This window comes from Frieseomelitta varia, unplaced genomic scaffold (assembly GCF_011392965.1).
Source record: "Frieseomelitta varia isolate USP_RPSP 00005682 unplaced genomic scaffold, Fvar_1.2 scaffold_255, whole genome shotgun sequence".
Classification (NCBI taxonomy): domain Eukaryota; kingdom Metazoa; phylum Arthropoda; class Insecta; order Hymenoptera; family Apidae; genus Frieseomelitta; species Frieseomelitta varia.
In genome coordinates, this window is record NW_025109985.1 from 262,233 (window position 1) to 277,957 (window position 15,725).

Sequence of the window (15,725 nt, forward strand, 5' to 3'; positions counted from 1 at the left end):
AATTTTGGTATTGATTGTCAGCTAAGCTAATAAAAATTGAGATAAAATATATATAGAATAGAATGGAAATACATTCCTTTTTGAAGAAGAATTAATTAATTAATTGAAGAAAAGAGAATTTTTTAAATAATTTGTTTTTCTTACGAAAAGATATTTAATCATGTTTGATATTAAAGTACCTGAAAAAATGGTGTTGAGACAAATTAACACTGATATATAAATATATAAATAAAAATATAAATAGGATCATAAAATTAATGTAAACTATATATTCAAGTCATACAGTTGTTTATTGAAATAAATTCAATAGCGATAAATGTCTCACATTTTATACTGACTTTCAACATTACAGGTATATGATTTTGATCATGTATATGTATATTTATGTAATTAACAACCAATTTTGGTATATTTATTTCTAAATTTACTAATATTTTATTATAATCCACAATATTCAAACAATGATACAATTACATTACGATCTTGTCTGCAGAACAGCAGGCATTAGATACATTTTTTTAATCTATATTTTTATTCATTATATAATTTTAATGAAAGTGAAGTGATTATTGGGAATGTTACAGACTCTTCTTTGCATCATCTAATTTTAACTTTTCATTTAATATATGCAGTTAAAATGACTGCAATCGTTGCAAACGAAAGTTTGCTCACAATAGTTTATCATATTATTGCGATAGTACGATTTTTTTTCTCAATTTCCAACGTTCATTTTATATGTATATAAATAATGAGAACAATTTGCAAGTGCATATCGCCTATTCCTTTTACGATATATGACAGAAAAAAATGTCACTCAAAATGTCTTACGCAATAATGTTGCTCTTTTAGGAACATTGAATGTAAGATATGCCAGAAAAATATACTATTTTTTCCGATATATCTTGTACACTGATCCTGATTTATTAATAGAGCATTTTATACAAACGATGTGAATCATTTAACGAGCAGAAACGTCAATGATTCTGTCATTCTCAATATGTATGGAATCTGGTTATCCAACTTGCATTAATACTCGTATCGTAATTTCATTATACATTAATACAATGATATAACGAACAATACATCCAAATAGGACATTATACATACACTGTATAAAACAAATACAATAAGTAAAATAAAAAAACTTGAAATTATATTTCTAGAAAAATTAAACACATTAGAAATAAAATTATTACCTAGCTCATATGTCTTTATAACACCTCCACTTTCTTTACAAGTGTTGTAATACTTTAATGTAATGTGTACAAAAAAAAAATAAGATCATAATATTGTAAGCCAGCATAAACAAGTTTCAGTACATATATCCATACATCAATATGACGAGATCGTTATAAAGTTTGTTATATTTTCAATAGATTAAATATGTTCTCTGCTAATAAGAGTATATCAGAGAGCTACCTTCATTATCGTTATTTTTTCTTTTTTTCCTTTTCCTTTAGGAGAGCATATAACATTACTATTCTATATCTCACAATTTGGCTGCCTGGTCAAATGCTAAAGTTATTTATCCATGCCACAACAATAACACACATAGATATTAAATTTATATACTGATAGACATACAAATGTATTTCATATCTTACTATATTTAAATTTCTAGATACATTACGTACAGTTTACAGACTTCTTAGCTTCATTTCGCATTATACTGATGTACTGATATATGCTGCTTTCTTTTATTTTGCTAGATATTTTGAGGCTCGTGTATTTGACTGCGACAACAACGTTTTTAATAAATTTAAATAAATAGATCCTTTTTTTATTACTATAAATTATATATATTAGAATAAAATTTTCCCACACTTAATTTTCCATTGGATGGATACGAATATAATATGTCAGCTTTGAGTACTTATTGTTTCTCTCAATAATCTGTTAAATATTTTTAATCCAGTTTTGTTCTTCTTCTTTTTCTTTCTTTTTTTTTTCTTTTATTTTTTACTAAAAAGGAAGCACTTCGTAATTTGGTGACACATTTATTGAATTGAAACTTACAAGTATTTATTTTTAATATTGTTAATTTTATGTTACCTTAAACTAAAACTTTTGTTTCCAATACTTAAACAAAGGCACGTACGCAATACATCGATATTTCAATGAAACTATGTCGTATTTACTTCGTGAAGCTTCCAATTCAATTGGTAGAATGTTTTAATATAACATGAATTACTAAAATTATTACTATTGCATACTCGTTTAAAGGTTTATTACATGACATCTTGTATTCACAAAATATTTAAGTATTTTTTTTTTTTTTGTTTTTATTACGGTTATTTTCATTTTCCGTAAACAATGAACTTTTTAATTACTTTAACAGTAAATTAATTATTTTATAAATGTTACTCATAAACTAGAAATTCACGCTTAAATATTTCGTAGTTTACTTTGAATTCATTATCTTTATTTATGATACAGTTATTTTGCAGCAACGCGTTTCTCTTTAATGATATTGTTTTAGCATTTTATATAATTGTGAGCTATTGAAATAATCTGTTCTACCTAGATATTATAGAAAAGTAGATTTTGTTGATCTCTGTCATTGAACGTGTTGCACATTGTGTTTCACATACCATAAGCCTGGTACGCCGCTGCAGTTGGTGCATAAACGCCTTGTGGCGGTGCACCATATACACCTTGTGGTGCATAACCAGGTGCCATCATACCGGGTCCTGCTGTTAACATTAACTGAGGTTCCGCTATAAAAACAAAAGAATATATACGTAAAAATAATTCCACAAAAATATTTGCTTTTCAATTTGTTGAACGAGCAGTAAGTCTTCTTAAGGCGAAAGTACTCACGCATAATCATAGGTTTATGTTCTTGATGATCAGTTTCTTCCATACGTCGGCTTTCAGCTTCTTCCAACTTATCAACCTATTGAAGTACATATCGTTAGCATAATTTTAAAAATCAATAATTAAATAATTAAATTATAAATAATATTACCTTGCTAATATATTCTCGTGCAACTTGTATAAGATACGGCATAGCGAAATGTAAAATACGATGTCTCCACGCAAGTTCTAGAATAACATCTGGATGAAGTAAATCATAACAGTGAAATAGACATGCGGCAAAACAATCCTTTGACCCTCTCTCCAAGAACCATTCCAATAATTCTTGAGCAACGTCGGAATTACGAGATTCTGCTGCATATTCCATAGCATCTCTATTCAATTGACATAAATTATTAAACAATGAAAATGAAAATAAATGATGAAAATTCATATAAATAGAATCTTTAAAAATGTTAATACAATTCACCTAAACAATCGATCTTTTTTACACAGTTCAACTGATTGTTTCCATCTATTATTTCCTTTATACAAATACGCGGCAATTCTTCTAAATTCAATTAATTCGTGTTTCTCCAATTGTTGCGCTAATGCGATATTATCAAAATTATCGAAGGCGTCAATCGATGTTCTGAGTCCCTGATAATCTTCCTCGTCGATAAGTAGACCGTTTAATGCCTCATTAATTGCTTTATTATTTAACGCTTGAACTGACCTCAAATAAGGCTTTACAAGCTGCAAATGCCCTGTTCTTTTAAAATATGCAACTGATCTTGTATGATCCATGCGTGGAGCAAGTACAAGTAGTATGTCATTCAAAAGTAGGGGTTTATATTCGACATAAAATTGTATAGCTTTGTAATAAAGTTCAACGTTTGCCACTTTAGTAATCACATCTTTGAAGTGACCTTCTCGCCATGCTTCAGTGGGATGTTGCATCATTGCAAGAACTGCATTATCATACTCTTCATATTTATCGTATAAAAATACAAGCTCTGCCCATAAATGTGCTTGCTCTGCTGCACGAAGTACCTACAAATTTTTTACAAATAAATATAATACAGTTTTTCCTCATTTTGTTCATATTCAAACATTCAAATGTAATTGATAGTATACCTTTGGTATATTAACTCGAGACCAAAAAAGTTCGAGATGTTCTCTCATTCGTTGAGGTTTATATTTGCTATAAAGTATAGCTAATTCAGTGAACATTCCCATGTGCGCTCTTTCAAGTCCCAAAGCAGCTTCCAACAAATTAATAAGTTCCTCGAAGTGCCCCCGATCTTGATAATAATTGATTAAATCTTCTAACTCGTCAGCGTGTACGACTATGTGCAATCCACACATTTGCGCTAATCTAAATTCCCCACTATCCACACAGGCAAAGCAAACTTCTTTCCAAGTGCGAGTTGAATTCGCTTTGCGAGCACTGTCGACGGCACCTTGGAATTCTTTCAGATGAACAAGCGTAATAGCTAATCGTGCAAAATTCGATACATTGTTGTATAAAAGTTTAGCAGCATCGTACATTTTGTCGTCGAAACACCTATCGCCGATCTAAAAACGAGTAATATAAATTTTTGTTTGAGAAATGATATGAATAAACACATGTATATAATGTCCATAAAAATATTTAAACCTTCTGAATATCGGCATGATTAGGACCAGAAATGAACTCTTCAAGATCTGCAAGTCTATTGGTTCTTGCGTATGCGTAAATTAATTCGCTTTCAATGAAAGATTCACGCGCCTTTTTGCGAGCCATTTGCAAGTAACGAACCAAATCCTCCCAGTGAGAAGTTCGATGAGTAGTTTCTACCACGTCTACATATGCTGACGGATCATCAGCCTTAATGAAACTGTCTATAGCTTCTTTAACTAAACCTTGTTGTAATTGTGCTCTGGCTAATTGAGACCATACCGGTGGTTCGTTACATCTACAGAAACAGACATCATTAATTTTTAATTGTAATTAATCGTTCAACTAATTATATTATTTAGTCCATTAGTATACTAAGTAACTGCTTATAATTCAACAAATTATAGCCTACCTTTCAGCAAATTCATAAGCTCTGTCTAAGTTATTAACTTGCTCAATTAAAACTTGGATAGCTGAAGTATTCACGTCGAATTTCTTAAAAATGGCAAAAGCTTCTTCGTATAACTCATTATTAATAGCAATGTTAGCAATATCAGGAGCATCATAATTATCCAATCGATTGATATATTCCATAACACGCGTACGATCAGCTTTTATTGCCGTTAGAATCAAAAGATTTTGTAAATTGCGATGATCGCTAAATACGCTACTGTCGAGTACAATCTTCTCAAGAAGCTCGATTAGTTCATTTGGTAAATCAGCAGTCATAAACGCTTTAACGGTAACTGATATATCTTCAGGATCTTGTGTTTCTGATAAAGCTGTTTGTACGACCTACGAATAAATCTTTCGGTAATTTCATAGCACTTGCGTAAAACCACAGTTAAAATTACACAAATTTTTATCAGATTAAAAATTATTAACGTTAGTTTCATCACTTTCGTTAGATATAAACTCACCTGATCAATCAACGGCCTTTTGTAGGGATTGCTTTCAAGAAGAACTTCAGCCCACAAATCTGGATCTCTACGTCTTACCAAATATCTAGCTTCACTTTTGAAAAGGCTATTCTCGTTACATACACTTATCAATTCCCGATCGCATTGACCACGCTCATATGCAATACAAGCTAAATGTGGATCACGTTTTTCACAATATTTTCCTACTACTCTACTGTCATAAAACTGATTCTCTCTGTAAAATTAAAATTTAGTTAATAAAAAACTTAGAAATATTTTATAAATCAAAATATATAGACATCTACTTACTTAAGGAATCTTTCTGGGTTGTTATTACTATCAATGTATATCTTTGCTAGTGCATTATGCGTAGCAGGTTCAACACAACCTTCATGAACACGAGACTCCAACCATGGAAGTAAGAGTTTCAAACGGTTTCTCTTCTCAACTTCTTCTACAAGTTCGTCAGTAGAGAACTGACCACGTACCACAAGGATTAAATTTTTTATTATATCTTCTGAACAATCTACGTCAAGCAAACCACCCACAACAACTGGTAGACGTGACGGATTTACCTAAAATTAAACCATCATTATAACAAAGAAAATTCTAGAGATTATGTATTATATTATAACGTTTAGTAAGTATAAAATTTATAACTTTAATATTAAATTCAAGACGATGACAAGATTACGAAAACTTACTTTTTGAACGTAAATTTCTATATACTTTTGTAAATTATTTCGATAAAGATACAACACAAGATCATGTACAAAATCGAATCGATCGCAAACAATGATTAAAGGTAGCTGATCAGATAACTTTGCTTCTTTGAGGAAATTTTTTACACGTTCTGGATTGTAACAATTACTTTCTCTACAAATTCGTTCCACTTCTTTAATTTGTCCAGTTTTACAAGCCGCTTGAATATATTTGAAATGTACTTCTTGATCTTGACTGAAGTTAACAATAGATCCCAAGAAATAAAACAATCCCTCGTACGATTTAAAACTTTCAAATAGATCTGAAAATGACAATATTAAATAGATACGAAAATTAATACGTAATAATATAAATAACACAAATCAAACTGTTTAAAATAACAAATTATCAATACCTATCAATGCTTTAGTAGTCAATTGCTCGTGATATTTTGTTGCAATTTGAATGCAGATTTGTAAGTTTTGTCTTATGTTAGCAGTCAACATTGCTTTCAGACATTCCAAAGAATCTTCAACAGATAGTGTCCCAAAAAATCCAACAAGCCAATCCGGAGAAAGTAAATGTGTATGTACCACAGCTCTCTTAATGTCATATAAATCAGTATAATGCTCTAAAGCACGTTGCAATAAGCCAGCTTTTTCACACAATTGTGCGATGTGAGCTCTGTCGTAGTGAGTGAACATTTGGTTCCCTAAGATGGCATCAGCAACTTGTGGAGCGGACATCAAGTTCATTTCTAAAAGTCGTGTCTGTAAAGCTCCTTCACTTGGCCGGTTATTCTTCAAAGCATCTAACAAAAATGCTGTACATTGTTGAACCATATTTTGTTCCATAAATATATCCACAATTTGATTGATATCAGCCAAAGGTTCATCATCTTGCACTAACATCTGGGCAAATGCTACACCCTGATCTGGATTGATTCTCATGACATTTCTTAACAAAAATATATAATCAGGGGTATAAGAAACTTTCTTAGCATACAATACAATTTTCTGGAACTGGCCAGTTTCTGCAAAACATTGTATAACTTTATTAGGGACATTAGCTCTTAAATAAACACTGAGAGCTAAAGTTGGATCAGCTTGTTTCACCAGGTCACCCAATTCTTCGCTACATTCCAACTTATCTTCTTTCAACCATTTTTCAAGAAGTTGCTTGCGACCTTGTACAAGTACTGGACGACATAATTCCAAAGATTCATATTTATTTAATTGTCCTTGATCTAGAAGTATTCCAAAATATTGCAACAAGGGTGATGTTTGTCCTTGTGTGGTTGGTACTTGCTGGAACCGTTGAATAGTCGCTGGAGTTCGAAGTATTCCTTTCGGTGCATTTGCTGCAACTTTGGCCGCTTCTGCGTACTGACCATTTTGGAAAAGCAAATTAAATTTCCTAACGAACAAGTCTTCAGCTCCTGACAAGTTATTTCTTACAGCCATTCGCAATGCAAGCTCAGAATTTTGTAGTACTCCATTTATATATGGAATTATGTTTTCTTCATCAACGGACACAGATAATACTTGACCTTTTCGATTTACTCCTATTATACCACCAGATGCTTCATGCGGTGCAGTGACAAAAATAGTTTCTCCAGATATACGGTTCATAAATATACATGTAGCAGATTCGATATCATACATATGTATATAACCATATTTTGTTATTAAATATATAACGTCATACTTTGAGCTGACTTGCATAGCAACAGGAAAGTCATTTCCAGCTTCTGGTGGGAAAAAAACATCCACTGCTTTCTTTGGAAATGGATGATTACCAGCAGGAGGTTGACCCACTTCAATAATATGGAGCTTTGCACCTTGTACCGTTCTAACAGCAAAGCAAAATAAATTACTTGGTTCTGCGTTCCCTTCCATTTTAAATTGGGCAAAAGAAGCAGCATGTCCTTCAATTGGTTGAGAACATTTCCTTTCCACAGAATAAAGTTGCATAGCACCAACCACTCTATTGTGCTGAGCAGAAATACCAATCAGTAGTAGCCATGTTTGTTTTGGATCAGTTCTATAATTAATTATTTGACAGCCATTTAGCGATGAATGTCTGTCAAACATTTTATTTGGTGTAGATTCCCCTTCCATAGACCAATGATAAACAGCAGTCTCTGTTACCAATGCTAAAGTGTTTAATGATATCCATTTCCAAAAGACTACATCCTCTGTCATTGTATGAGCTTTCATTTTTGACTTCATTTCTATGTTAAATATCTGAAGAGTTTTCATTGCTAGTAACAAGAATAAAAACAACTTATTTATCATATTTCAAACTTTATCATATTTCATGTACTTACTTTAATTATTACTAATTATTACCTTTTAAAGCTATTACTTTACTTGCAGGATTCATGATTGCAGAATCTGCAGAAATGGGTCTTCTGATAGGATTCGCAGAATCATTCATATCAATAATAACTACCTGTGCGGTGTCACCAACTTTCTCTCGAACGCAAATGAATTTATCAGATTCCATTGTGAGTGTATTAAAGCTGACATTGTTAGCATTAATCCCAACAGCTGTGAGCTATAAAAAAGAAAATAACAAAAAACAGGTCAAAATTATTGGACAGCATTTAATGTAATTTCATGTAATCAAATATACTTAATATAACTTGATTTAACTTAAAGAAATATGTCCTACGAAATTCGCTAATAGCAGAAACTATTATTGAACTAAATAATATTCTTCGCTAAGAATTAATTTCACCAGCTTCAGCAAAATGGGAGAATAGATAAGTTAAATGCAGTTTATCTGGAATGTGGAATAAAAAAAAATATGCGATACATGATCGTAATTAAAATGTACTTCAACTCAGACCGCAACTCATTATTACAAAAAAGTAAATTATCGACGAAATTAATGAATCACAATCCAATTCCATATTGCTATCGTTAGATTCGCGGTGCAACGAATATTTTCGTTAGAAAATTCACGCTGTACGAAGACGGAAATAAGGGGCGTATGTGCCGAGTAGACGTGGCCCTCGTTGATAAAAAAAAAAGAAGAAAAAGAAAAAAATCAATTAATTTCTTCTCGCCAATATCGCCGCCAGAAATAATATTATGATTAGTTAACCTCTAAATATTTTATTACGAACATTCGTGTAAATTGATTAAAATTTGATATACATAATGAACGAACATGCGATCACAGTGTTATACCTGTCAAAGTAATGTCAATTCGAAAGAATTTTAACGAAACTTGCGTTTCCTCGTTGCGACGATAAAACTGGCAGTCAGGGATTCGCCAAAGGAATGTTTGCGACAGCAGAACGATATCGAGAAACGTAGTTAGCGAGGACGAATGTTTTGACGACGTGTCGAAATAATAAAGGAACCGGGTACGAAAGCAGGTCACCTACCTGGAGATGTTCTTGAAACCTTATGGGTAGTAACTGCGTCATTTTCCTGATGTTTTCCCAAAATTCACGAGGTTTTTCAGCCGCGGTTGCCCAATGAAAAATCTATCGCGGCTGTCGAACGTTCCTATATACAACTGTTTTGGCTTATGGTGCGCTCTTCTCAATCAAGAAACCTCGGTCCAACCATCAGCGCACAAAACCAACTGACGCAAAGTGAATGCCGTCACTACTTGCCGCTGACACCCATCATGGCCGCCAATGACCGCCCCTCTATCTAAAAATAGTCCCTCAAGTACAAAAGCGTTCCGATCGATCCTATATTCCGATATTGCCAAACGTTTGTAAACGCATCCAAATAGTTACGACACGCAACGATCTCCGACCAAATGTTAAATGACCGCGATCACTGTTCCTGATCACCGTTCCGTTAATTTAAATGTTCGCCAGCGTAAGAATACACGCAACTGGATTTTCTAGTAAATCTCTCGAACACCACCCCTTCCTTTCTTCAATTCTCATCCCCCACTCCTCCGATGTGAATGAAGCTGCAACGGCGCACAATTGAACAAGTATATGTTTTCCATCATGTATACTTCCTCCATGCAGAAATCTTGTCTCATTAAAATTCACCGTTACAAAGAGACGGTGATGATCTCATGATCTTTCTCTTTTGTTCGACACTTTGGAAATTCACTCGAATAATTTGAAGTCTATGCAACTACTAAAGCGTGTAAACAATTTAATGTATCAATTTAATTAAATTAAATATTAATAAATTAAAAAACAAAATTTATTTCGAGTTAATGTCAAAACTGTGAAATACATATGTTGTACAAATATTATACAGTATGTTTTTTAGGATCAGTTTAATCGAAAAGACCGAAACCCATGTCGTCATCTTCCGATTCGGACTCTTCTTTTGCTGGTTTCTTCTCCTCTGTAAAAATAAGTTGTGCAAATAATTATTATATAGTAATCATATTATATATTCACATAATACTACCTTTTTTCTCTTCAGCTGGGGCTGCAGCACCTCCTGCTGGTGCAGCATCTGTACTAACAGCTACAGCACCACCAACTGGCATGGATAATAATTTTTCCATTCCTGGAAGAATTGTACATACATCTCTTTATTTGAACGATTTGAAATATTGGAATGTCAAATGAACTGATCAAATCCATAAATTGGAATATAAAAAAAATTATAATTGTGATCATTATTTTTTAAAATATCTCAAAATTTGCAATTATTTAGGCTATCTCTCTGTAATAAATAAATCCAATAAATAAATGTCATTTCTTTTTAAAAACAAAAAGTAAAATTGAGAACTTCACATGGAATTAATCAATTTGGTTTTTGGGAAATTGATATTAACCGTTTTACCTATAAAAATTAATAAGGAAGATAATTTAAACTTAAAGAAGCCATACCTTGTACAATAAGTTCATCAATTGTTTTTCCATTCAGTTCAGAGATAACTTTCTTAAGTTTTTCTGTATCTGCTTCAATTCCAACAGATGATAAAATTTTTTCAATATCATTTTGGCTAGGAGAAGCTTTTCCTCCTAAAGTAGCTAAAAGGTAAGCGGCCACGTAACGCATTCTGAAATTAGAAATATACTTTGAATTTTCTTATACATTTAATGCTTCATTATTGCTTACATTAACCTCTTTCAGCAAGAAAGTTCCATCACAGTTCTCAGTCGAAAGATGGTGATTATTATATAAATCATCATATAAAGTACATATATAAGTTTAAAAATAAATAACACGAGAATTGATCTATGAAAACAATTGGCATTAAATATATAAAAATCTAAATATAATTTTTACGACTTCTTATATTAAATACTATTTTTACATTTTAAATTATGAACAACAAATACACGTGAATAACATTCATCGTATCCTAAATCATCTTATGTTGTAATATATTATATTAAGAAGAAATTTAATTATTTAATGTATGAATATATAACATATCTAAAATACACAATATTATTTATTATAAATTACATTTAGAGATATATATTTACCTTTAAGCCTTCCGACACGAAACGTGTACACGCTCAAAATGAAAAGTGTTTTTGATGCAACGATGAAAGGTAAAGAACATAGAAGATGAAATCATAAAGTGAGGAAACGTTTATGTTTACTGAAACGCCATCTATTACACATAAATACAATATTAAATCTTCAACTGATATAATTTTCACTTTTACAATAGTATGAGCTTATAAATTTATGTACGACGTTCTCAAGATAAAAAGATTATTATTAAATAAAAATATAATGATCACTTATTTTCACTAGATAAAAAATAAAATATTATTTTATTTTTGTTTATTCTTTTACAATTTTTCTTACTACTTTTAAATAAAGGTAAATATTTAATGTTATTAATTAAAACAGTAATATAATATTTAACGATTTTGACAAATTCATGACAAATTCATTGAAAATTCAGCTAAAGCTTTTTGTTGATATTAATCTGCTTTCACCCTTGTTTTGCTCTCATTATTAATATGAATTTATATTTTTCAACAATCTGTAATTTATACCTATACGTACAAGTACATGATATCTCAATAAATATATCTAAAACGTTAAAAAACATGAAAATTATAAATTTTATTTTATTTTTATAAGCAATATTAACCGATCATAGGGTTTATTTGAGGTGTTAAGGACACTAAAAAGAGAAACAAAAAGAATATTTGGCGTCAGTATAATCACTAAGGTGGTACTACCTTAATGTCAAATTTTGATATTTATTACAGTTTCATAGGTTGATTTGATTTCCTTATCTTGTATTGATGGTTAGTCATTTCCTGTATAGAACAATTGAAGAATGTTGGAATGTAAGTGAGTTTTTATCAATGAAAATCAATGATAGTGACGTGCTGTTGAAATTATGAGAGTATTTCCTACCCGCACCGGTCAATAAATAATTTTTTTTCTATTCATTTGCATCTACTTATTGCTGTGAGCAATGAATCGAAAAATCTTTTTTTTTAACGATATATTATATTAATATTTGGTTACATAAAAGAAGGTATACAAGTAAAGTAAAATTTTCAATAAATCATGTTGTATGATGATTATCTTAGCAAACACTGATACTATTGATAGTAATTTTATTGTTTCAAGGCTGATGATTTTACTGTTATTTAAATCATTAATTCAAGTATTACATTGCTTTTGCATTTTATCAATATCTTACTCTCATCATATTAAGATATTGATATCTTAATCATTATAATTCATAATTAATTAATTATCAGATATAATTAATTAATAATTTATATAGAATGTGCATTTACTAGTTTTTTTTTTCAGGAATAATGTTGAACAGTGTAACAAAACACGTTTTACACTGTTGTTTATTATTTATTGTTATAATTATATTTGAATTGATTACTGGAGGACTTAGCTGGAATAATAATAAAGAAGAAACGTTTGATCCATGGATTCAGTATGGATTTCTGGGTGCACTTGTGTTGTACTTCCTGCGAACACTTACATTTCTTTCATTTCCTCAAGTTTTATTTAACTTTGTAGGACTGATAATATACAATGCATTCCCAGATAAAGTAGTTTTGCAAGGCTCACCATTACTTGCACCATTTGTTTGTATTAGAATAGTAACACGTGGAGATTATCCACTATTAGTGAAGGCAAATGTAAAGAGAAATTTGAATAAGTGTATAGAAACTGGTTTAGAAAACTTTCAAATTGAAGTAGTTAGTGATAAGCCAATTGGATTAACTCTTCACAGAAGAATTAGAGAAGTTGTTGTACCACCAAACTATCGTACAAGTAGTGGCGCTTTGTTTAAAGCCCGTGCGTTACAATATTGCTTAGAACATTCAGTCAATGAACTAGCAGATAATGACTGGATTGTACACCTTGATGAAGAGACTTTATTAACCGAAAATTCTGTTCGTGGAATACTGAATTTTGTATTGGATGGGAAACATCAATTTGGTCAAGGGTTAATAACATATGCAAATGAAGATGTTGTTAACTGGATTACTACCTTAGCAGACAGTTTTAGAGTAGCAGATGATATGGGAAAATTAAGGTTACAATTTACAATGTTTCACAAACCTTTCTTTAGTATGAAAGGTTCTTATGTTGTTACACAAGTAATTGTTTACTATATTATACAATGAATCGTACCATAATAATATCATATAGATAAACAATTTCATTGTTACAGATGGGTGCGGAAAGACAAGTTTCCTTTAACAATGGACTAGATGGATCCGTTGCAGAAGATTGTTTTTTTGCAATGAAAGCGTTTACTCAAGGATACACATTTAATTTTGTAGATGGTGAAATGTGGGAAAAATCACCATTTACATTATGGGATTTTGTACAACAAAGAAAAAGATGGTTACAAGGTATATTACTTGTCGTACATTCCAAAGCTATTCCATTAAGTAAGAAGCTGCTTTTAGGCATATCTTGTTACTCGTGGGTAACAATGCCACTTTCTACTTCGAATATTGTATTAGCTGGAATTTATCCCATTACTTGCCCACCACTTATAGATTTTCTTTGCGCTTTCATTGGCGCAGTAAATATTTATATGTATGTTTTTGGCGTAGTCAAATCGTTCTCTTTATACCGATTTGGTATTGCCCGATTTATACTATGTATATGTGGGGCATTATCAACAATTCCTTTTAATTTGATCATTGAAAATATTGCTGTTATATGGGGTTTGTTTGGAAAGAAACATAAATTTTATGTTGTTAATAAAGAATATAAACCACCAATAACAGTGTAAAAAGATATCAAAAGATTCATTTCAACTAGCAACATATGCTTACAAAAGTGTTCATATGCACTTTTAGTACTTGTAAGCGAAATATCGTTATAAACAAAAATATCATTATCATTAAAAATTTTAGCTATAACACGACGCATATATTTAGATTTACTAGCAATCATTACAATGTTTAAAAACAATATATGTGTGTATACATGCACGCACGCACATATATATATATATATATATATATATATATATATATATATATATATATATATATATATATATATATAGAGAGAGAGAGAGAGAGAGAGAGAGAGAGAGAGAGAAATTCACAGTATTCAAATCGTGCTTCTAACTAATTTATTTAAGAAAATGTAATTCAAATATGAATAATAATAATTCATATAATAATTCAATTCAGAAAATGGTTTAATTTTGGACTATAATTATATCAAAGAAATGTTTATGTTTCTGAATTATAAAATAATTTTTTATTTAAAAAAAAAGCTGCAAATAAAATGCAATCTCATACAATACAATAGTAATATAATAAGTACCAGATAAAAATTATGAACGAATTAATAGTATAATTAATATTATATGTTTTTCATTTGTAAAGCAGATTTTATTCAGAACAAAGTCTATTACTTTTAGGTAAATTTAGTATATAAAATTTCAATTATTTATGATATAGTAAAATTATAATTTCATACTGTATTCATAATTTAGAATTAAAAATTATATATAGCACAAATATTGATGATATTGTGAATATATATTTGTCTTTTGATAATAATGTTTATTCAGTACAATTTGATTATGATTTGGACTTTAAATAAACAAAATTATGGAATTATTTATTATTATGACATATGTGTGTGGTAAGAAACAAAATTTTATATATATAATAATCAAAATTTTACATATATACAGATCTCATTTTAATCAATAGACACAAGTATCATTAAAACTATTAATAATATAATCATTAAGTACATAGATTTTGTATCAGGAGAATGCACTTAAAAATAAGTTCATTGATGCAAGTGATTCAAAAACATTCAAAGAAATCTTTTAAAGCAGTTCGATGATAAGAATTTTAATATTAATTATAATTTTGATAATATTTGTGTAAATTAATTAAAATAGAACATACTACATATACATATTTAAAATAATACAAGCAATATATTAAGTAAAATTTACTATATCTAGTCAAGAAAGTATAACAAAAGTATATAATGACATTGTTTAATATTATAAAGATGAAAATTGAAATATATCATATATCATGCTATAAATAATGTAAACATCCAGAAAGTTTGGTAATGAATTAAATATGTTTTGAATAGTAGAAAACTATTGTAGAAGACAAAAAATTATATTTCAATTATTTGTGTTGATTTGATGTGGAAGAATGTAAAATGTACTTAATATACAACTGAATATAAAACTTCTAGTTTATC

The 15,725-nt window shown here is 30.1% G+C and overlaps 3 protein-coding genes across 4 annotated transcripts; 1 reads left to right on the forward strand and 2 right to left on the reverse strand.

Annotated features, from left to right (window-relative positions):
• Positions 1-271: 271 nt before the first annotated feature.
• Positions 272-9,964, reverse strand: LOC122528685 (clathrin heavy chain). Its single transcript, XM_043654058.1, has 13 exons — positions 9,476-9,964; positions 8,430-8,637; positions 6,494-8,341; positions 6,081-6,400; positions 5,686-5,951; positions 5,377-5,611; positions 4,869-5,251; positions 4,457-4,754; positions 3,934-4,374; positions 3,287-3,849; positions 2,969-3,191; positions 2,821-2,896; positions 272-2,717 (listed from the first exon to the last, which is right to left on the reverse strand). Exons 1-13 carry the CDS (start codon positions 9,515-9,517, stop codon positions 2,584-2,586), a joined length of 5,037 nt encoding a protein of 1,678 aa, XP_043509993.1. The 5' UTR covers positions 9,518-9,964; the 3' UTR covers positions 272-2,583.
• Positions 9,965-10,247: 283 nt separating this feature from the next.
• LOC122528696 (60S acidic ribosomal protein P2) lies at positions 10,248-11,660 on the reverse strand. The gene is made up of 4 exons (XM_043654081.1): positions 11,513-11,660; positions 10,907-11,079; positions 10,479-10,580; positions 10,248-10,412 (listed from the first exon to the last, which is right to left on the reverse strand). Exons 2-4 carry the CDS (start codon positions 11,076-11,078, stop codon positions 10,342-10,344), a joined length of 345 nt encoding a protein of 114 aa, XP_043510016.1. The 5' UTR covers position 11,079; positions 11,513-11,660; the 3' UTR covers positions 10,248-10,341.
• Positions 11,661-12,009: 349 nt separating this feature from the next.
• Positions 12,010-14,383, forward strand: LOC122528692 (beta-1,4-mannosyltransferase egh). 2 transcript variants are annotated; one of them, XM_043654076.1, is made up of 3 exons: positions 12,010-12,337; positions 12,816-13,624; positions 13,699-14,383. In XM_043654076.1, the coding sequence occupies exons 2-3, from the start codon at positions 12,821-12,823 to the stop codon at positions 14,269-14,271; spliced, it is 1,377 nt and encodes a 458-aa protein (XP_043510011.1). In that variant the 5' UTR covers positions 12,010-12,337; positions 12,816-12,820; the 3' UTR covers positions 14,272-14,383. The 2 variants fall into 2 exon arrangements, with proteins under 2 accessions (XP_043510011.1, XP_043510012.1); XM_043654077.1 differs by lacking the exon at positions 12,010-12,337 and adding an exon at positions 12,344-12,531.
• Positions 14,384-15,725: the final 1,342 nt, after the last annotated feature.

Coding starts and splice junctions, on each gene's coding strand:
- LOC122528685 (XM_043654058.1), bottom strand. CDS start 9,517: ATGACGCAGTTACTACCCATAAGGTTTCAAGAACATCTCCAG. Junction 5,612..5,685: donor AACCCAGAAAGATTCCTTAA/GTAAGTAGATGT, acceptor TTAATTTTACAG/AGAGAATCAGTTTTATGACA. Junction 2,718..2,820: donor ACATAAACCTATGATTATGC/GTGAGTACTTTC, acceptor TTGTTTTTATAG/CGGAACCTCAGTTAATGTTA.
- LOC122528696 (XM_043654081.1), bottom strand. CDS start 11,078: ATGCGTTACGTGGCCGCTTACCTTTTAGCTACTTTAGGAGGAAAAGCT. Junction 10,581..10,906: donor TGATGAACTTATTGTACAAG/GTATGGCTTCTT, acceptor CAATTCTTCCAG/GAATGGAAAAATTATTATCC. Junction 10,413..10,478: donor CCCAGCTGAAGAGAAAAAAG/GTAGTATTATGT, acceptor TTATTTTTACAG/AGGAGAAGAAACCAGCAAAA.
- LOC122528692 (XM_043654076.1), top strand. CDS start 12,821: ATGTTGAACAGTGTAACAAAACACGTTTTACACTGTTGTTTATTATTT. Junction 13,625..13,698: donor GTTCTTATGTTGTTACACAA/GTAATTGTTTAC, acceptor TCATTGTTACAG/ATGGGTGCGGAAAGACAAGT.